Consider the following 23,119-nt stretch of genomic DNA (forward strand, 5'->3'; position numbering starts at 1 on the left):
TTTGCGATAAGAGATATAACCCTGAACCTTGTACCAAAAAGGCGAAATCCCTCGCCCCCAGAGCCCCCATCCATTGGCCCAACAAGTATTTGATGGAGGAATGTAAATCATGGTAACTTAACGGCCGTTAGGGTAGCGGACACGGACTTGGTCTACACAAGGAACCAACCCTCATTGGAGTTGAAATTCCCACACTACGGCTGACAGGATTCGATCATAGAACCTTATACCAACTTACCACCGGAACCAGTTGAGTTATACCCATACGGGCATAACCACTGAATCTTGAATAATATAGACCATTTGGTTAGGTATAAAAATCTCTATTTTTATTCTTTAAAATATTATTCTTATTTCTATTTTCCTCACTCCCCTGTTACATCTCCTCAAGAATACAAGAAAATTGGAGAAAGAATATGTCTACTGCATCACATCATGGTGCAGGAGTTGTCGTAGACTGGCTCCCTCAGTACTGTACAACAATGGTACGGAGGGAAACCATACGGCGGCAGCGGCGGCGGAAGCCAACCCTCCACCGGCGGAGACCCGGCGGGTGGTGTTGCACTTGCGGTGGTGGCTGCAGGCGGCTTTTCTTCTTTTTTAACCTCGCCGACACTAACCAACTCAGCATGTGCCACGTTCTTCCTGAGCTGCCGAGTTAACTCAACCGAGTCGATCCCGTCGCCCACGAGCTCCACCTGGTCCTTGTCTTGCCCCGTTACAGTCACCGATTCAACGCCTACATACAACACACATAGACAAAAATAATAATAATATTAATATATTAATAATAATAAATAAAAATATTAATTATTGTTATATATTATTTATATTGTACCTGATATGCCAACAGCAATTTTCAGGGCCTTGGAGCGACATTTGTCACTATGAATTGACATTTTAATCACTATCTTTTGCTGAAATTAATATACGACATATCAATTTAACAAATTTAAAATATTCATAAATAATTTAACGAATATAAAAAAAAAAAAAAAAAAAAAAAACCGAAGGGTTATAATTAAATAAAAATTGCAATTTCTTACCTTCATTTTTTTTTTATCAAAACTATGAAGTAGAAATTATACTCGAGAGAGAGAGAGAGAGAGAGAGAGAGAGAGAGAGAGAGAGAGAGAGAGAGAGAGAGAGAGAGAATATAGTAAGAAAAATGGGAAGAGGAAGGACTATTTAAATAAAATAAATAATTATAACATAAAGTGGCATTTAATTGACATTTGACTCTACGTCAACAGCAAAGTAGTTTCCAATATTCTCTTTTTACTTTTATTGTTGGAATAAATATAATGAATTAATTAGCATAAAATGCGCTGCTTTTCTAATCTAAATCTTGTAAGTAGCATTTAATTAATTTTCCTATTTTCTTTTCAATTCTAAAATTTTATATGGACCTTATTTATATATATAAAATAAAACATTTGATAATAATAAACGTATTGACACACCATTAAAAATAATTGCTATTTGCATAGAATGAATTTGAACCGTATATTTGATTAAATAGATACTCACGAAGTACACATACACATGGGTGCGTGATTATGTGTAGATTTACAGTTCAAACACATCAAGTGTAAATAACTAGATGTTACATCTAATTTTCCACTTTATATTAAATAATAATGACATATTTTGACATATAACTAATATGTAAGCAAAAAGTAAAATTAAAATTTCAGTAAATATTGTTACGAATTGTTGTCCGAATTAATAAAACTCAACATATTTTCACATAATTAGGTGGAGTTTGGATTTTGGAGACACGACAAATTATGTATATTAAACTAATTGTCTCCAAAAAATATTAATGCAACTTTCAATATCTGATTGTGTGAACAAATTGAACACTGAGAAAATAGAAAATTAAATAAAAAGAAAAAAAAAATCTAGTACAAAACATTGTAATAATCTAGAATACATGTGAGTTGTAACAACTCATGACCAGTTGGCTAGCTTTACTTAATGACTTAATGAGTCAATTATGTTATCAAAGTCACAAGTCTTTATTTATTTATTTTTATATTTTTTTTTTGAATATGTGACCAATTCGTGACAAATAATTTCTTGAATAAGATAAAGCTATTTATTTAATTGTTCAAAAAGAAAAATCGTTGAAATTCGTTGGTTCTTATATATGACGTAACTACTCAAATTCAATGTACGTAGCATAAATATTTTTGCACACTTTTTTCTACAAAGTGGATATTTACGCAACCACATCAAAGTTTTGTGTTCTCTCTCTCTCTCTCTCTCTCTCTCTCTCTCTCTCTCTCTCTCTCTCTCTCTCCCTCTCTCTCTCTCTCACACACACACATGTAAATCTATGTATTATTGCATTTTTTTCCAATTTAACCCCTTTTTTTAATTCTTCAAAAGATGTAAATTAATTTGTGTATGGTTATTGGTCTAATATATATATATATATATATATATATATATATATATATATATATATATATATATATATATATATATGGAGCTAAATTAGATCAAATTTTACAATATAAAAACATAATCAAGTAGAAGATTGATTTTCATCTATTAATTTATCTGTTATTTTTGAACTTTTTTGACAAAACCCGTTTTTTTGGCATGTTCCCGGTTTTGTGGGTTCAACCGGGTTTTTCCCCATCCTACGTGTTTGACTCAGGTTTTAGGCATTTGCGTGTTTACGCATCGAACCAGACCAGATGACAAGATAGGTTACACGAAAGTTAATTAAAATTTAAAATTTCTAGATTTTGCCATAAAACATTTATATTGTTCTTTTGAATGTAAAAAAATATAAAAAAAAATACTAGTATTTAACCGAAATGTATGAATTTTATTTGAAAAAATCATTATAGAAAAAGAACGAATTAATTTAATTTTCCATCATTAGAATTTCTAAGGTAATACTTAAATTGTCTAGAACGACCACCATATTTAATTGTATATTTCAATTTGTGGGTGGTTTTGACAATTGGACCCAATTTTGACTCTCACGATTCGGTCCAATATTGCACACTTTATTATTTTTTCTTAGAGTTGTTTATGGTCAAGGTACACACTACTACATTATAATTTTGGTGCAATTTTTTTTTATAGATTTTCTCCTATAAGAGATTTTATGTGTATAAACTCAACTAATAATTCTCAATTTTAAGTGACTATAATATTATTATTATGTCAAAAATACCCTAACAATATATGGAAATAAAAATCTCCAAAATAAATAGCCTACTTTGTATAATCTTTAATCCCCATTTTTCTTCCGAAAAGATACGTAATCAATATTGGTATTCCCCATTTCCAAATCTTTAATTGATTTCAGAAAAACTAAACCGGCCTAGACAAAAATTGCTTCGTCCCAACCCTGCCATAGCCAAAAATTGTTCGCAGTTTGCAGTTTTGAATCTCTCTTTGTAATTGCTTCATCCCTGGCCTTCCATAACTAGGAATCATTGGCAGTTTGTAGTTTTGACATTTTGCATGCAATTGTTTCCTCTCTGCCCTGCCATAGCTAAGAATCGTTTGCACTTTGCAATTTTAAATCTCTGTTTGCAATTGCTTCATCCATGGCCTGCCATAGCTAGGAATAGTTGGCAGTTTGCAGTTTTGATAATTTGTATGCAATTGTTTCCTCTTTGTCCTGCCATAGTTAAGAATCGTTTGCATTTTGCAGTTTTGAATATCTGTTTCCAATTGCTTCCTCCCTGCCATGCCATAATTAAGAATCGTTCGCAGTTTGCAGTTTTATAATCTCTATTTGCAATTGCTTCACACCTACTATGTCATAGCTAAGAATTGTATGGCAAGAACCGTTTGCAATTTACAGTTTTGAAATATCCGTTTGCAATTCCTTCGTTCCTGCCCTGCCCTGCCATAGCTAAGAATCTTTCGCAGTTTGCAGTTTTGAAATCTCCGTTTGCAGTTTCGAAATGTCCGTAGCTAATAATCGTTAGCTTCCAGTCTAAGAATATGTTGATGTGTTCAAATCCCTCTGTTTGTTTTTCACTAGTATTTGCTAGAGAGAGAGAGAGAGAGAGAGAGAGAGAGCATACGTGTGAAGAGAGAGAAAAATTTGTGGAAGAGAGGGAGTGATATGTGGGATTTGTTTCTCACTTAGGTAAATAACTAATTGCATAAAAAAAAGGATTAATAGTTTTGAGGGTACTTATGTCTAGTAATTTTTAATTTTATTTAATTTTTATTATTTTTGGGGGTCAATGGACATACACCTACATTCTTCTAACTACTAAGATCTCTACTTATATAAGTTCATAATAAAGGGTGTCTAACAATTTTCCCCATAATTTTATGTATTTATTTTCACCTTTTTTTTTTCATTCTCCAGATATTACATCAAACTTAAAGTATGTATTTCGGGCTTTCTTATAATTAAATTTAAATGAGTTTTCAAAAGGAAAAAAAAATTACGTAGTTACACTAAAACAAAATTGCAGGACGATGTTGTTTGTTAGAATTTACGAGTAGAGAAAATTCGGATTCAATCAGACATAATAGACACACATACAATATTGAAAGATCCAATCTCTTCATATAGAGACGGAAAATGATTCATAACCAGGAAATACTTCTAGATAGATTTATAATGTAATACAAAAACCTAATATATTCTAACAGAGTTTAATTTTTTCTTTCTAATTTCGGAAATAGATACGTAAACGAGGTGTTCTACCAACTGAGCTATATCCCTTGGTGCTTGTAATACATATTTTATCATTGTATAATTTGTTGTCAAGATGAAGATTCTATGATTCAACATCCTAGATGAGTGGTATTGCTTAGATTTTATAGCTTATTTAAATTTTTATTGCTTATAAAGAAGATAGTATTTATAATCAACCGATGGGGTGGGTTCTTTTTGGTTCTCATTGGTTAGATTATTGTTTTTATATGGTGTGAGTCATTGCTTCAAATCCAATAGTGGATAGAACTGATTAGATACCATTGACTCCAGTATCCAATAAGTTTTTTTTTTTTTTTTTTTTTTTTAAATTAAATCCAATAGTGGGAAAAAGAAATCGACAATTGGATTTTCGAAGGGGAAAAAAATCAAAAATTAAGATTTCTAGACATGAAATCGAACCAAACTCTGATACCATATTAAAATGAAGATGCAATGAGTACAAATTTGAATCAATTTTTTTAACTTAGTCAAATTTGATTTAAAAACTTTCAATTTTAGAGTACTTAATTATTTCGTTCTGATTCTCAAAATTTGTATTTCTATTTTTCTGAAAATTTTCAAACCACAGCAGGAATAATATATAGAAACTTCTTTTTTTTTTTTTTGAGAAAATAAAAATTCAAAAATTCTGAAAACCACTCAATGATGCTCCAATTTTAATTCTAACAATTTTGATTTTTTTTCAAATATACATTTATAATTTTCATAGTGTTAAGAATTCAAGGAAATATGACCACCATTACTTCTACTATTATTCCCACAATTTAATAACCATTATAGGCCTATTATAACTCTCTGAAACTCATGATCTTTCATGATCTTACTTGCATAATATATACTGCTCTATTGTATTGAGTTGGACAAAAAAAAAATAAGAGAATAATATATTTGTTTCTCTTTCTATATTACTGTGTCAATTCATCTTTGTTTTGTTCTTTTTTATTAGTTTCTCAACACATAGCTATATATTTGGAGTATTTCTCGCATATGTATTTTGCGCAAATATATATTAGTCCCATGATATCACAACATATACGCATTACACATTTATCTAATTTTACTAATAAAATGTAAAGATCAACCTTTAAGTAAAGATATTTCCACAATTTTTAAAAAACGACAATAACATCATATTAGTTATACACAATAACGAAGTGTGTATATAATTGAAAAATAGAAATTAACATAGTTGATAGTTCTCGAACATTTCGAAAAAAAAAAAAACTTTCAGAATCAAATTGATTTTCTTAGATTCCGAAAGTTTCAGAATTTGAATGAATATTCTACTTTCACAGCAAAAAAAAAATAATAATAATAATAATTTTTCAAAATGCTAAGTACGATCTATCTATCCATGCAATTTCTCCCTTAATATATATTGTGACGTCATTAATTTAAGTTAAAACATATATTTTATTAAGACACACGACATAAGCTGCTGCTCGGCCAAAACTACGAGTTAATGTAGGAGTAGCAGCCCCGACATAATTAGTAGCAACTCTAGCCGAAGTAGCGTGGGGAGTATGTAGGAGTCAAATTCGGATCGCCATCTTATACAAAATTAACAATCGGGTACTGATAATGTAGTTAGACTTAACCTCGGCAGAGGAAAATGTACTATTTGATCGAGGATAAAATTGAAATTCCGATGTACAAAAAAGTTGGAATGAGAAATTGTAATTTCGAAAGAATACATGATAATATCGATGTCATAATTACAATTTTCTGAATGTAACATAGAATTTTTTTTAAAGTATTTTAAAATGTAATCTCATATATATATTCCAATTTCGATAAAAAGAAGAAGAAAAATTGATCAGAATCAAAAATCAAGATTGCAGATCGAAAAGTCATTCCAATTCCCATCCCCAAATTCAAAAGTTCCCTAAAGTCCACTAATGGCTCCGGGCCAGATTAAAAATTCTTAGATGTATGAGTTCCTGACAATATATATATTTAAACCAAATATAATAGGGGCCATTTGAGATACACCCGTAAAATCGTATTATGTTTGGGATGTGTGTGGATAAAGTAGGTAACTCCCGGTGGGCTTGCGTTGTTATGGCAGAAGAGAGTGACGGTATCTCTCATCTGAGTTTCTCAAGAAACCATATTGACGTTGAGGATTCCGCAGTTCTTATAGATCCATTTTAAGAGCTATTGAGAAAGAATACACATTGCAGGCTTGCACTCGTTAAATGGAAGATTGAAAGGCTGGAAATCAGCCCCGGTTTAAAATTGTAGCCATCGGAAAAAGGATTCATATCTTAAAATCAGTTGTGCAACCCGAAGAAAGAGTCCAGGAATTGAGAACACTTCCGGGCAGAGCTTGAGAAACTCTTATGTGGATAACGACGTGTATTGGCGTCAACGTAGTAAAATTCGTTGGATTCAAGAAGGAGATATATAGGAACACGAAATACTTCCATGCCAAGGCGACCATTCGTAACCAAATCAACAAGGTGATATGAATTCGCGATGCAACTGGGATATGGAAAAACTAGGATGGGAATATCGAAAAAATTATTTTCGATTATTTTGAGCAAATTTTGGAATCAACGAACCCGGTACGGTGAGGAAGAGATAGACGATGTTTTGGAGAATTTAGAGAAAAGAGTTTCCAGCGAAGCTAGTATGACCTTGTCTCGGCCTTTTATATCTGACGAGGTAACCCAATCCATCTATCAAATGGCTCCCCTTAAATCCACCGGCCCCGACAATTTGCCTGTAGTAATCTTTTATACTAAATATTGGCATGTCTTAGGGGCTAGTGTTATCTCTTGTTGTTTTGATCCCTATAGTTAAACATCTTCAGAGAATGTGGAATATAGACCCATAAGTTTGTGTAATGTTATATATAAATTTGGGTTCAAGGCTTTGGCAAATAGGCTAAAACTTGTTCTTAATGATCTGATATCCCCTATTCAATCAGCGTTTGTCCCAAATAGAATTATCACAGACAATGTTTTGTTTGCGTTTGAAGTAAATCACTTTATCAAGTTAAGTTCATCTGTTAGGAAAAAACTTATGGGTTTTTCTGAAGAAAAAAAAAATTCTTATCCGTTTCGGAATTCCTCTTGGATTCGTTGATCTTATTATACTTTTTGTGTCTATTGTCTCAAATTCTTTTTTGTTTAATGGCTCTCAGTTCGACTTATTGCATCCATCGCGTGGCTTGAGGCAAGGCGACTCCCTTTCTCCTTATCTGGTCATATGTTGTACCGAAGCTTTGATTGCGATGATTGCTTTGTGGAGAATTTCATGGTGTTCAACACTTTGCAAACGAAGACGATGCAATCACTCCGAAGAATATCTTGGACAAATATGCAAGGGTCTCAGGCCAAGAACTCAATTTGGAGAAGTCCACAATTATGTTTAGCCCGTCTACCTCCCCAATGAAGAAAGATGCGATTCACCAAGTTCTTGGGTTTTTAGTGGTTGAACGCCGTAAAAAAATATTTTTAGGAATGCCAGCCTCGATGTGTAAGTCACGTAAGGACGTTTTCTCCTACCACTATGTGCTTGAAGCATCTACTTTGAAGAAGAATTATCGAGATGCAGATGGTTCGTCTAATAGTGGGGTGGTAAAAGTTAATTGTAAAGAGATATGGAAGATGGATATCCCTCCTAAAATTCGTATTTTTTCTGTATGGCGATTGAGCTTAAATTAAATATCCTCCCACCGAACGCCGAGCTATTTCGTCGGAAACTTATTGGTTCTCTTCTATGTACTCGATGTGGATTGGAGGACGAATATGCTCTTCATGCAATTGGTAAGTGTCAAGGTATGGATGCCGTTCGGAAATCTTTCACTTTTGGAATTGTACAGATTCAGCGTATACCCTTAACCCGCGTCAATGGTTGGACTCTTCGACATAAGCTGAATTAATTTGGATTAATTTCGTTTAGCAGTAACTGTGGCCTGGAAGTCAGGGGAATGCAGAAATAAAGAAATAAAAAGGCGACATCGGACTAAAAGCAGTTCATCTCACGCAACGCTGAAGGCAATTCATTATCGAGGGAAGCAACGTAACCTACAAGTTAATCGAAAATTCATGTTTTGAGATATCCCCAGGTCTTTTTTAATCGAAAATACCCCTCCCTTACATAAATCAAAATATATCATTATCTAGACTGCATTTAGTATTTTCGTTGTATTTATTTATTTATTTAATTTAATAGATTCTTTTTATTTTGACAAAAAAATCAAAAAAATAAATTCTGATTTTTTTTTTCTTGATAAGCTTACTACGTCGAATATACACGACTATAGTCCTATTCTTGCTTCATATTACCATTTTTTATTTAACTTAAATTTTATATTTCCAATTATATAGTGTATTACAATCATGTTTATCAAAATATATATATATAAAAAAAATATTGCCTATTATTTTCTAAAAAAATCATAATTTGAATATTGCTATTACAAGTCAATTTGTGGCCCACAATATAGATTAAAATAAACATGTGTAAATTCTTCAACTGAAACAACAACGAGCATCACTATACATTAGAAAAACACCTACAAATCTTATATATGACTATGCATGACTACATATGACTACGTAGTTGATTCTCTTCAATTGACCTGTTGTTTGCCCATCTTCTTTAGCATCATCGACTTTTGCGGAAGCGGAAGCGGCGACGATGGTCGCAATTATCACAAATATAGTTTACTTTCGTATATAACTATAGTCATATTCAAATATGACTATAGTCATTGTTACTGTTGGTGCTCAAACCTGAAATTGTATGTCTTCACATCTGAAGAAAAAAAAAATATAGAAACAGACAGACATAGAGATAGAGATGGAAAGAATCATAATGATAGAGAGGGAGGGGGAGGCGGCGACAGTGGCGGTGAACTAAAGATAGAGTGAGGGAGGCGGCGACAGTGGTGGTGCTGTACAGATCTGCAAAGAAAAAAAATCAAGAGAGATAACGAAAAAGAGAGAGAGATTTATGTGGAAACGGAGGAGGAGGCGGCGGCGGTGGTAGAGGAAGCTCGGATTTTTTTCGGAGAGAAAGTTGAGGGATTTAGGTTGAGAGGCGAAGAAGATAGAAGATGAAAGTCATAGAGGTGGAAACAAATAATTAGGGTTTAGGATTATAGTGATTGAGTGTATTTTTGTCTTCTCACACTAGTGCAGGCTTAGGAAGGTCTTACAAATTAAAACTGAGATTCGAAAGTGGACAAAAGTCAATAAAATCAATTGAGTTTAGTTCATAATATTTTTCAACTTAGGAGATATTGCACGTTATCCCAATATAATGATTCAAGATTATAAAATACTATATTTGTTTTTTGAATAACTAATTTACTATTATTTTAACTTTGCCACATATCCATTGCAATTATTCGTGGGTCCTAACTTTTTCTTGCTATCATAGGTTAGTTAAGATATAATCGGTAGTTGCAAATACATAATCAGCTGAAATTAGACCAAATTGGATTAGGCATCAAGAGCACGTTTGAAATTTGGAAGCTTATTCATTACTGCACATGTAACAAAGTTAATTTCACATGAGCTTTTAGCTTTATTGGTTCAATTATTTGCTTATTTCATTTTCTCATTTGGATTTGGATTTATATAATTAGCTAGTAGGACTTGATAAATGTAGGACGATTTTTAATAAACATGTCACACTTTATTTAAAAAGTCAAAACCTAACATCCCTCCATCATATATCAAACATGGTTTTGGTAAGTTTAGACTACATTATTTTATCACAATGCCACATCATTAATCATCCATGATTAAATTTATTTGATTTGCAGCATAATATGTTTTTCGTTGTTTTTGCGCTTGAATCAGATGTACAACGCTCATAATTGCGTATGACTCAGATGCAAAAACAACAAATTTGCATCTGCCTTGTTGGATGCTAAATATCAACACGCAAGTGTACGTATCGCAAACAAGTAGTAAAGTAGACTCGTGAGAGTCGGATGTCGATCCCACAGGGAATACGCAAATTATTTAATCCTAAGTACCAAATCCTAACAATTGTGATTTTTATTCAGCCTACGCAGGGTTGTCAAATTAATTAACTAAATAAATTAAACTAATTAAGAAAGCAATTAAACACGAGAAAATATCAATATAAAACGGATCTAGGATTTTATCTTCCCCCTATGCGATAATTCTTCACCCAATTAATCTCATATTATGCAAGTTACGATTCCCGAGTATTAACCCAAGACACGAAATTACTCATAACCAGCTGTCGCTGCGTTATAAGCCTATTATTCATAAAAGATTCACTATATGTCTATGCAAACCTAGTATAAATAAAGCATTAAATAACAAGTCTCGTAAACGGCTACCTAAGGTATTATCTGTATGTCTACGATAATACATGAAATTAACACACTCATCCGGTGAAAACTACTCGAAGGCTCTCCTATCCCTGTTCTAATTATTAAAACGATCTGTCAATCAATTCTAACAATAACAAATAGCAACATAAATTAGCTACTTTCATGCGTTAAATAAGATCAAGATAGAAGAAATAATCGAAGAATTAAACTTGCATAAAAGTCGAAAAATAGGTTCGAATTACCACATAGGGTTCCAATAAAATCCTAGAATAAAAACTTAGCTACTCATGTTCTCTACGAAAAACATAATAAAAATACGAAAAACCATAAAGCTAATAAAAGAGGAGAACTAGGATGAAGAGTCGTCAAGTCTTCGTCTTCGTTCTTGTACTCCTTGATTGCGTGTAGAAAGATGAAAAATAAAAACTAAAGATAAAAGATTATCAAAGATCCTTCCTAATTGTGTGCTTTTGGCATTTAAATAGGGTGCAAAAATATAATAGGGCGGGTTTCCTTGTGTAATTAAAATTCCTTCACTGCGCCACCTCGACCATCCGGACGGCCGTGTGAGATTTATGCCTGAAATCCGCACGGCCGCGCGGTCTTCAATTCTTCAGAAATCTGATTTTTTCACTTTTGGCCCACTTTTTCTCCGAATTTGCAGTTTTCACCCCATAAGTTTTCAATTCTTCAATTTGCACCTAAAATACAATTAATAGTCATTTTATGCACCAATTATCGTTAAAACATACCAAAAGCTCCAATTAAAAGGTATAATTAAGTGTATAAATATACACTTAACACACCCCCAAACTTGAACTTTTGTTTGTCCTCAAGTAAAATCAATTTAAGAGCACAAACCACGACTATACATCTCATTACATAGATCGATTGGTCAACTTCGTGTTTTCATAACTTGCAATTATGATGATAATTCCTAGGTATTCGCAAGCTTAACATTCAACGGCACTTAGTCACTCACTATTACCAAAAACCACAAATCATACAATTGCTTCAAGTATCCAATATTTGCAAGTTAAAAATAGAGAAAATTTATACTTACATGCATATATTTGACTCCAAATACTCACCAAATTATTTTACTCAACTAATATTGAACAATAAGCTATTGGGATCATTGGGACTTTGTGGCTTTCAATTGTTAGGCTCTTTGGTCCGAGATAGGTAACATGGGAATGTGTGGCTAATTTTCTTGAATTGAGGTGATTACGCCAAAATTTGAAAGATAGGCGTTGAAACAATGAATTCACCTCTAGGGACTTAAATAAACTCGATTCTCCAAAATTCACACGTCAACACTGTTGCCTTTTAGGCAATGGATCGAGTTTTCAACCCAATTCACAACTAGTCCCTATTTCTCCCTTCTAATCTATTCTTCTTCTTCTTTTTTTTTTTTTTTTTTTTTTTTTTTTCGAATCGAAGAATTTAGATATATATATATATATATATATGAAGATGCACATATATATATATATATATATCTATCCCTTTTTTTTTTTTTGTTTTTTTTTTTTTTTTTTTTTTTTTTTTATAATCGAAGAAGAAGAAAGATCTTATAAGAATTTTTCGACCGACCTCCAAGGGATAATTATTTACAAATCTCCACTTTTCTACCTTCTACATATTGGCTAAAAGAAAGAACACCTTTTCTCCGAGGCTCAAATCAAGGTTCTAAGGATAATTTGACAAAAAGGGTAGGCTTGAAAGGCTCAAACGGTTCAAAGAAGGCCCAAATCATATCCCAAATCACTTACTATCAACACTTCGTATCATAAATGTCCTAAGGTGAGATTTAAAACCGAACAAAGCATGATTGAGCACAAATAAATTCCAAATTTAAAATGCAAAACATTCAACCAAAGCAATGCACAAGGTGTGATTCCTAGCAATAATTCACTTCTACGTTCCGTTGAATCGAAAGCTAAACGAATACATACTCCTTATCAACATAAAACAAGTAATCTCATCATCAAACATTGACCATCTCCCATCATCATAGTTCATCGATGCATCGATTTTTTTTTTTTTTTTTTTTTTTTAAAGCAAATAAAAACGGAAATAATAAAATGGCAACTAAAACAAAAACTAAAGCATGCAAAATAAAAAAAATTTAAAACGCAAATAAAACGCACATATACGAAAACAAGTAGTTAACCACCCCCAAACTTAAAATTCACATTGCCCTCAATGTGATTCGCCCGGAGTTTAAGGATAGAAAACACCTGTTTTTAAGCGTCGGGACCATCGTCGGGTTGCTCACCAACTCCACCTTGCGCATGAGCATCACCATCATCTTCATCATCCGAAAGCTCGGGTACCGGCTCAAGAATGTGTGGAAAATTCTATTTAAAGCTGCCCTTTTTTTTTTTTTTTTATCGGACGGCCGTGCGGGATTTAAGCCTGAAATCCGCACGGCCGCGCCAATTCCCGGTTTTGGGCAGTAGCTCATCTTAATTTCGGACGGCCGTGCGAGATTTTAGGTATAAATCCGCACGGCCGCACCAATGTGCGTTTTTGTCCAGTAGCTGCTCCGAAATCTCACACGGCCGTGTGAGATTCCTGCCTTTTTCTTGCACGGCCGTGTGAAAAATTGCAATTAGGTCCCTGCAAAATAAAAACTTCTTATTAGCGCCCTGAAACTTTTTTTTTTTTTTTCAAAGCTGAAATAAAATAAGAACAAACACTAACAAGCTAAATAAATAAAAACAAAAATAATAAAATAAAAATAAAATAAAAGAAAGAAAAACGAAAGCTCGGGTTGCCTCCCGAGAAGCGCTAAGTTTACAGTCTTCAGCCGGACTTTGTCTGCTTCTTTGTTCAAGCTAACGTGACCGAAGTCACTTGGAAATTGGATTCCTCTTCCCGATGACGCTCGTTTGATTTTTTAGGTGGCCACATCCTCCTTGCACGTTCATCACCGTTAGCACCCCAACTCTTTTGACTATCTCTCGGAGGTGTTGACATTGAGTTCGCACAACAAACGTGCTCCTTCCGATTTTCTTTTCCGTTGTCATCTCCTGCACTCAACGATGCTTTTCCATGGTCCAAAATTGAAACATCAAATTTTTCATAATTTGTAAAATCCATAAGCTCAATAGTAAAACACTCATTATTCTCACATGGATTTTTATTAGCACAAAAAACATTAAATTTGATCGTTTCATCATGCACCGTCATTGTAAGATCACCACTAGCACAATCAATTAGAGTTTTCGAAGTGGCTAAAAACGGTCTCCCTAAAATAAGAGGTATCTCCCTATCTTCATCTATATCGAGTACAACAAAATCAACCGGGAAGATAAATTTGTTCACCTTTACTAGCACATTCTCTAGAATACCTTTTGGGTAAATCAGAAACCTATCGGCTAATTGCAGAGTTATAGCCGTAGGTTCAATCTCACCTAACCCAAGATTTTTATAAGTGGAATAAGGCATAAGATTAATGCTAGCACCCAAATCAATAAGCGATCTAAAATTTTTACCTCCTATAGTACAAGGGATAGTGAACTTACCTGGATCGCCGAGTTTTTGTGGAAGGGGCCGTGTAAGAATTGCACTACATTGTTCCATGAGTTGGATCATCTCGTTCCCTTGCAATTTCTTCCTCTTTGTCACGAGATCCTTGAGGAACTTCACCCACTTTGGCATCTTTTGAAGGGCTTCAATAAACGGGATATTTATTTGGATTTCCTTCAGCTTGTCCAAAAATCTTTGATACTCGACATCGAGCTTCTTCTTTATAAGCTTCTGAGGATATGGAATTGGAGGGGCTCGTGATTTCACTGGGGATGATAGTGGTTCTTCGTGAGTTGCTTCTTTTTCCCCCATCACGCTCGGCTCCTCGATTACCGTATTTTGCTTCTCTTTTCGTGGGGCTTCCTCCAATTGCCTCCCATTCCTTAAACTCACATCGTTGCACTGCTCGACGTTGTTCTTCCGAGGATCTTCCGTATTCGACGGCAGTGCTCCCGATGGTCTCGCGGTTAGCTGGGTTGCAAGTTGACCCATTTGTGTTTCCAAATTCCGGATGGAGGCTTGGGTGGTTGTCATAAATTGCGCCAAGATATTTGCGAGATCTCCACCTTGAGGTTGAGCTTGAGGCGGATTTTGGAATCCGGGAGCTGGTCGTGAATGATTAGGCGGTTGACCTTGAGGTGGTGCTTGCCTTTGTCCGTGCTGATTTCCTCCCCACCCAAAGTTAGGGTGATCCTTCCATCCCGGATTGTACGTGTTGGAGTACGGGTTCCTCTATTGGCGGTTGGTGTCATGCACATAATTCAGAGACTCCGTTTCTTCTATGCGCTGGTCGGGAACTTGGACTGCATGGACTTGCTGAGTTTTCAAAGCCGCTACTTGCTTCGATAGCTTCTCTAATTGGGCCGTGATTACAGTGACTCCGTCTAACTCCAAAATTCCTTCCGTCTTGACTGCTCCGCTATTCGACCGGTTCGATGCTCGCATGTATTTATTTCTAGCGATTCGTTCCAAGAGCTCGTATGCTTCGTCGTAGGTCAAACTCATAAACATACCTCCAGCTGCAGAGTCGAGCACTGTCCTCGAGTTGTCTTGCAGTCCATCGTAAAATATTTGCAGTTGGCGCCACTCTTGTAGTCCGTGATTCGGGCACCTCCTTACTAACTGTTTGAACCGCTCCCACGTCTCGAATAATGCTTCACCGGCTTCTTGTATGAAGTTTTGAATTTCTCGCCGGATTCTCTCAGTTTTTGTTGGGGAGTTGTATGTGTTCATGAAAAGTTGAGCTAGCTGGGCCCACGACGAGATGGAGTGCGGTGCACGAGTTTGCAACCATTCTCGGGCTGCTCCTTGTAAGGAGTGCTTGAACAGGCGGAGTTGCAGTGCTTCGGGTGTTACTCCGTTCATCTTGTGCGAGTCACACGTTTCGAGAAAGTTGACCAAGTGAAGATGTGGATCTTCATGAGCCAATCCGCTGAATAGACCATTGTTTTGGAGCATCGTGAGGAGTCCTGCTCGAATTTCAAAATTGTTGGCTGCAATGGGGGGCTGCTGGATGCTTGATTGGAACCCATTGAGTGTCGGGACGGTGTACTCATGCAGTGCTCGTTGACGAGGTGGTTGATTAATTAGCTAGCGTTGCTCTTGCTCGATAACGACTTCCCCTGCCGCATTCGGTAGGCGCCCTTGGTCACCTCCCCCACGATTATTCTCGTCTTCCATCGTTGCCGGAGTGTTTTGGGCTAACCGTTGATTTCTCCTGGCTTGCCTAAACGTTCGCTCAATTTCGGGATCAAGAGGTAGCAAGTTCGTGTCGTGTCCTCTTCGCATAAAAAGTACCTAAAACAAAATAAAAAAATAATTAAAAAAAATAAAAAAAAATTGGCTGAAGTAAGAAAAATTGCTCAAATTTAATATTAGGATAAATAAATAATTTAGCCGTATTCCCCGGCAACGGCGCCAAAAACTTGTTGGATGCTAAATACCAACACGCAAGTGTACGTATCGCAAACAAGTAGTAAAGTAGACTCGTGAGAGTCGGATGTCGATCCCACAGGGAATACGCAAATTATTTAATCCTAAGTACCAAATCCTAACAATTGTGATTTTTATTCAGCCTACGCAGGGTTGTCAAATTAATTAACTAAATAAATTAAACTAATTAAGAAAGCAATTAAACACGAGAAAATATCAATATAAAACGGATCTAGGATTTTATCTTCCCCCTATGCGATAATTCTTCACCCAATTAATCTCCTATTATGCAAGTTACGATTCCCGAGTATTAACCCAAGACACGAAATTACTCATAACCAGCTGTCGCTGCGTTATAAGCCTATTATTCATAAAAGATTCACTATATGTCTATGCAAACCTAGTATAAATAAAGCATTAAATAACAAGTCTCGTAAACGGCTACCTAAGGTATTATCTGTATGTCTACGATAATACATGAAATTAACACACTCATCCGGTGAAAACTACTCGAAGGCTCTCCTATCCCTGTTCTAATTATTAAAACGATCTGTCAATCAATTCTAACAATAACAAATAGCAACATAAATTAGCTACTTTCATGCGCTAAATAAGATCAAGATAGAAGAAATAATCGAAGAATTAAACTTGCATAAAAGTCGAAAAATAGGTTCGAATTACCACATAGGGTTCCAATAAAATCCTAGAATAAAAACTTAGCTACTCATGTTCTCTACGAAAAGCATAATAAAAATACGAAAAACCATAAAGCTAATAAAAGAGGAGAACTAGGATGAAGAGTCGTCAAGTCTTCGTCTTCGTTCTTGTACTCCTTGATTGCGTGTAGAAAGATGAAAAATAAAAACTAAAGATAAAAGATTATCAAAGATCCTTCCTAATTGTGTGCTTTTGGCCTTTAAATAGGGTGCAAAAATATAATAGGGCGGGTTTCCTTGTGTAATTAAAATTCCTTCACTGCGCCACCTCGACCATCCGGACGGCCGTGTGAGATTTATGCCTGAAATCCGCACGGCCGCGCGGTCTTCAATTCTTCAGAAATCTGATTTTTTCACTTTTGGCCCACATTTTTTCTCCGAATTTGCAGTTTTCACCCCATAAGTTTCCAATTCTTCAATTTACACCTAAAATACAATTAATAGCCATTTTAAGCACCAATTATCGTTAAAACATACCAAAAGCTCCAATTAAAATGTATAATTAAGTGTATAAATATATACTTAACATGCCTCAATCGCGAAAACAGTTAATTTTTTTGTGGAGGAAGATAAACACCAGATTTTTGTGAGATTTTTGCTAAAAGTTTGCTCGAATGTGGTGTTTGTCTTCCTCCGCAAAAATCTAGACCCCATAGTTCACTATAAGTCATCCTGCAGTTATCATTCCAGTTAGCTAAAATCTCACCGTTCTTGTTTGTAATTCATCCTATTTCATATTTTCTTGCAATATAGAATTTGATTCTAGTATCAAACCGATCTTCCAACGTAATATGTATAGCGAGCCCGATTTATACTCGTGCATGAGGCAATGAAATCCAAATTATATAACAAACAAACTTATAATGATTTTATTAATTATATAGCCGAGAAAAAGCAAGAATGTCGAATTTATTTGGTATAGTTTAGTGTGAGAAATTGAAGATCAGCTGAAACATACAGTACGATAAATTAATAACCTTGCTTAAATAATAATTTATTTCAGTCCCGACTCGTTAAAAACGTACTCAGTTAGATAATTTAATATTTCGTTAAATTAACATAATTAATATAATTTTATTTGTTTCAATTATATTAATTTATAGAGATTTACTCATTTATCTGGACAACAATAACCCATATATTTTAATAAAAAAAAATAAAAAAATAAAAAGAAAAGAAATTGTGGATCCAAGAAATGTAGCCAACCAATATAATCACGAAAAAGACCAAGAATAAAGGACCCAATTTATCATCATCATCACATTTGAGAGTAAACTTCATGGTAATGATAATGGAAGGAGGGACCCTTTTTTTTAATTATTTTTTTCTTCATCTTAGATTTCCCACACACTAAAGGTTGCATGTATGTGTGCATATATATATATATATATATATATATATATATATATATATATATATATATATATATATATATATATATATATATATATATATATATATATATATATGTTATAATGGCCCATATTCTGTTAACACAAAATATTTATCTACTTATTTGTGCTAGTGTGAGCTGTTTTCTGATAGCAACCATTCTGTGAGGAATCCCAGAAAATGTACCATTTTTGTTCGCATGTTTTTTGGTATGCTGATTCTTGAAAATAATAATAATAATAATGGGCAACAAATTAAAGTAGATAAATAAAATATTATTTTAAATAGTTGATAAGAACTGACAAGTTGTTACGTTTTAATTTTACGATTAAACTCGAAAGTGTTTGAATAATGATCTTATAAGTTATTTTACTCGTTAAAAAATCTTAAATAAAAAGTTAGGGTAGAGTTACTTAAAAAAAAAAAAAAATATCTTATTTGCTCCCGGCAGATTATTTTGTGAAATTTTAAGATTGTTTTTTTAAATTACGAACACTTTGGAAGAGCTATAAGTTCTTAAATATCTTATAAGCTCTTTTTAACCGCTGAATCGAAACTTTGTTGCAAATAATAAAAAAATATTCGACGAAACTTTCAAAATTCTGAATGAAATATATAAAATTTTCAAAGTTTTGCATATTTAGACCCGTAATTTCCAATTTTGAAACAAAAATATTTATTCCAACTTTCATCTTTTCCTAAATTATTAGGAATAAAGATAAAATTAGTTTTCACTTGCGAAAAAAATTATATAACTTTTTTTATAACTGTTAATTCGGATCCATCAAATTTTTACCCAACTCATTTCTTTGGGAAAAGTAAATGACACCTTTATATATAGTTTGTATAATTGGGTGTACCTTGGTAGTGGGTCTAGCAGAAGATACTGTTCTTGAACAATAAACTACAATATAAATATTGCATTCTGACTATTTTCCAACTCTAATTAAAATTCCACTTTTTTCCTCCATTAAACCCAAAAGCCTGTCAAACATGACCCCACCCCTTTTGAAAAATGAATAATACATATTTGCCCATTCCTCAAACTTGCTTCTCCTTTATATAAAATAAATGATAAGTTATAGCCACCAATCACCATATCTGATATACGATCAAATTGTGAAAAAAACCCATCAAATATGAATTTTCTTACGCATTTATTTATATTGTGTCAAATTCAAAATAATCTTCTGGAATGTTCTACAGTTTGTACTCGTTTTGTGCAAAAATACAGTTTTTGATTCACCACAATCTAATATTTACAAGCCAAGAGACGTATCTTATGATCATCTTGTTTCAAAATATGGAGCTCGAATGGGAAAAAACTGATACAAAATGGAGAATATTCAACATAATCCAGAAAATTCCACTAAATTTCACACCACAATATTGGATGTGTAAGAAAATTCATAGTCGAGGGAAGTCGTTGTAACTACCCAAACAACAAGGTTTTTTTCATAATTTGACATTACCACAGGGGTGACCGCAATTTACCCAATAAAATAAAACATTTAAATAACCAAAAGCCAAACACACACACACACACACAAAGTATTACTATAATCATCCAAGCATTGGCTTTACAAACCGAAAGAGGAAAGAAGGTAAGACTAATGAGAGAATAATGTGCTACTTTTTTCATTATCTTGCATAAATATATACCCATAGATTTAGAGATCAAGAAAGGGACTAATATTGCCATGCCCAATATTTGTACCTTTTATTTTTTGCAGCTAGTTTTTCTCTCATTCTTGAAGGTGTGATTATTCCATCAAGATTGAAAAACATGCTATCTTCGCAAAATATCGAGTCGACCAACAAACACCAGGTATATATATATATATATATCTGATGTATAGATATATAATTTCAAGAACCATCTTTAGTAGCATTAGTTATTTGAAGTCAAGTTTCTTATGTGTGTTTGATTTTCAGATGAGTAATGAAGTGTTATTTGAAATAAAACTACATGGATTTCTTCTGTGGGCTTCAGTTGGTTTCTTGATGCCTGTTTCTATACTTGTGAAGAGGATGTCTTCTAACACACAGGAATCTCCTACAAGGCTAAGATTCTTTTTCTATTGTCATGCTATTACACAGGCAAGTCCAGCTAAATTTTCTAATTTCTTCCTTCCTTCCTTCTTTTCTTTTTTCTTTTTTTTTTTTTTTTAATTCTTATTTTGAAAAACTATACTATGAATTAAAAGTAAATTTTTTTAAAATTTATTACTTTTTTCTGTAAATTTTATTTTATTTTTAATCTATACATGATGAGTAATATCCCCACAGTGTTTTGTCATTACAACTTTGGGAACTTTGTTAGTTAGATAAATGTACCCCACAGTTAAACTTTTCATGTCACAAATCAAATGCAATTAATTACCTTTAATTGGCGCTATAATTGGTTCTTTTTTCAGTTATGCTTACATTATTTTTTTATTTTAATTGCAAATTTTATTGTTTTGCATTAATTCAGTGATACCCTATATATACTTTTGTTTCTGCACTGCAATTATTATATATAGGGTAAATTGCAACCACCTATGAGGTACGGTCAAATTACAAAAACCCCCTCTTGTTTGGATAATTATAACCACCCCTCAATTCCTCAAATTTAGTGGAATCTTCAAAATTATATGGAATATTATCACTTTTGTACCCGTTTTATCCCATTTGAACTCTACATTTTGAAGCAAGATGATCATAATATGTGTTTTTTGGCTTGTATATATCAGATTGTAGTGCATCGGAAACTATATTTTTACACAAAACGAGTACAAACTAGAGCACATTCCACGAAATCTAGATGATTATGTTGAATTTGACACCATAAGGGTGGAGGTGTAAGAAAAAATCATAGTTGAAGGGGGTAGATGTAATTATCCAAACAAGATGAGGGTTTTCGTAAATTGACCATATCTCGGTGTTTGTAATTTACCCTAATATATATGAATTATATAAATATTTGATATATGCAGGTTATATCGGTCCTCGTTGCAACAGCAGCAACAGTAATGTCGATAAAATACTTCGATAACTCATTCAACAACGACCATCAGAGAATCGGGCTAGCCTTTTATGCTATCATGTGGTTTCAAGCGTTTCTTGGCATCTTCAGACCACATAGGTATATTCCCTTCTTGAAATGACGTGTCGGGTCGGGTTGGATCGTTTCTTAACCGGTCCATGGTCAACAACCCGAATTAACCAGGGTCAACAACTCGTTGACCCTAACCCAAGCTAGTGAAAAATTCCGCTTAAATTTCTAAATCTTGGAATTTTACCACTTTACTGCCCTATACCCCTATACCCTGTTCAATCCTAGAAAAACCCACTAAGTAGAGTCGTAATCAAAACAGGATTTCCAATTTCCGCCAATTTCGATCATATTGGATCAATATTTTTCATTATGAATTCCGAAATTCCAGAGTTTCCATAATTTCGGGATCGGAATTGGGATATTTATATGATATTCCAATTTCAGATCCGATTTTAGTTTCCAAAAATTATTCCGAAAATTCCGATTTTTTTTTTCCGAATGTACACTTATAATATAGGGAGAATTGTAATTTTGGTCATGTATGTTGGTCTCTTTAGGGATTTAGTCATATAAGTTATCATATTTCAATTTTACATGCAATAATTATCCAAAATTAGCATTTTTAGTCCTATTTCACTCGAACTTTGAATTTTAGCCGTCGTTTAATGATGTACCTAACAAACTCGCAGAAATTTATTAATATGCACACTTAAAAATTATAAATGCACATCCAATTTGGTTTATAGATATGTCGTCTCACATAATTAAAGTCATACCAATGGTAAGTTAGATGTCGAATTTATAAATTTTCAAGCGTCCATATATGTAGACTGCATCAAGTTTATTTGTCGTGTCATAAAACTAAAAATACTATGTTTGCAAAGTTATTGCATGTAAAACTCAAATATGATAAGTTAGAGGACTAAATTCCTAAATAGGCCAACATAGAGGACCAAAACTACAATTTTCCCTAAAATATAAATATTATTATGTATTTTAACATATTCTTTGATTGCAGGGGAAGCAAAGGCAGAAGTATATGGTATATATTTCACTGGCTAATGGGAATAACACTTTCTTTACTTGGAGTGATCAACATATACACAGGTTTACAAGCTTACCACAAGAGAACATCAAATAATGTAAGGATTTGGACAATTGTATTTACTGTTCAAATCTCGCTCGTATTTTTCGTTTACATTCTCCAAGAAAAATGGCATTACATAAAGAAACAGCGCGACGTTATCGGAAACAAGACAGTGCAGCCTACGGATCAAGAGATGTCTCCAAATTACCAGCACAAGAAAGAAGTATCGTCCGAACCTTGTTGAGAATTAATTATATACGAAACTTATAGCTATTTAGTCATATTTTGTATTCACATTGGATTATTTGCAATCTTCTAATGATTTTTTTTATTTTTTTTTTATTTTATTTGCATTATTGTTCGATTTTCGACTTCATAT

At 33.6% G+C, this 23,119-nt stretch overlaps 2 protein-coding genes across 2 annotated transcripts; one reads left to right on the forward strand and one right to left on the reverse strand.

Annotated features, from left to right (window-relative positions):
• Positions 1-293: 293 nt before the first annotated feature.
• On the reverse strand, positions 294-1,152 carry LOC105976272 (heavy metal-associated isoprenylated plant protein 47). Its single transcript, XM_013001550.2, has 3 exons — positions 1,047-1,152; positions 839-917; positions 294-739 (listed from the first exon to the last, which is right to left on the reverse strand). The coding sequence occupies exons 1-3, from the start codon at positions 1,050-1,052 to the stop codon at positions 429-431; spliced, it is 396 nt and encodes a 131-aa protein (XP_012857004.2). The 5' UTR covers positions 1,053-1,152; the 3' UTR covers positions 294-428.
• Positions 1,153-20,133: 18,981 nt separating this feature from the next.
• LOC105976293 (cytochrome b561 domain-containing protein At4g18260) lies at positions 20,134-23,081 on the forward strand. Its single transcript, XM_013001569.2, has 5 exons — positions 20,134-20,217; positions 20,347-20,441; positions 20,549-20,713; positions 21,592-21,740; positions 22,672-23,081. Exons 2-5 carry the CDS (start codon positions 20,400-20,402, stop codon positions 22,982-22,984), a joined length of 669 nt encoding a protein of 222 aa, XP_012857023.2. The 5' UTR covers positions 20,134-20,217; positions 20,347-20,399; the 3' UTR covers positions 22,985-23,081.
• Positions 23,082-23,119: the final 38 nt, after the last annotated feature.

The sequence above is a fragment of the Erythranthe guttata genome, chromosome 8, assembly GCF_056151865.1.
Source record: "Erythranthe guttata isolate IM_541 chromosome 8, IM_541, whole genome shotgun sequence".
Lineage (NCBI taxonomy): Eukaryota > Viridiplantae > Streptophyta > Magnoliopsida > Lamiales > Phrymaceae > Erythranthe > Erythranthe guttata.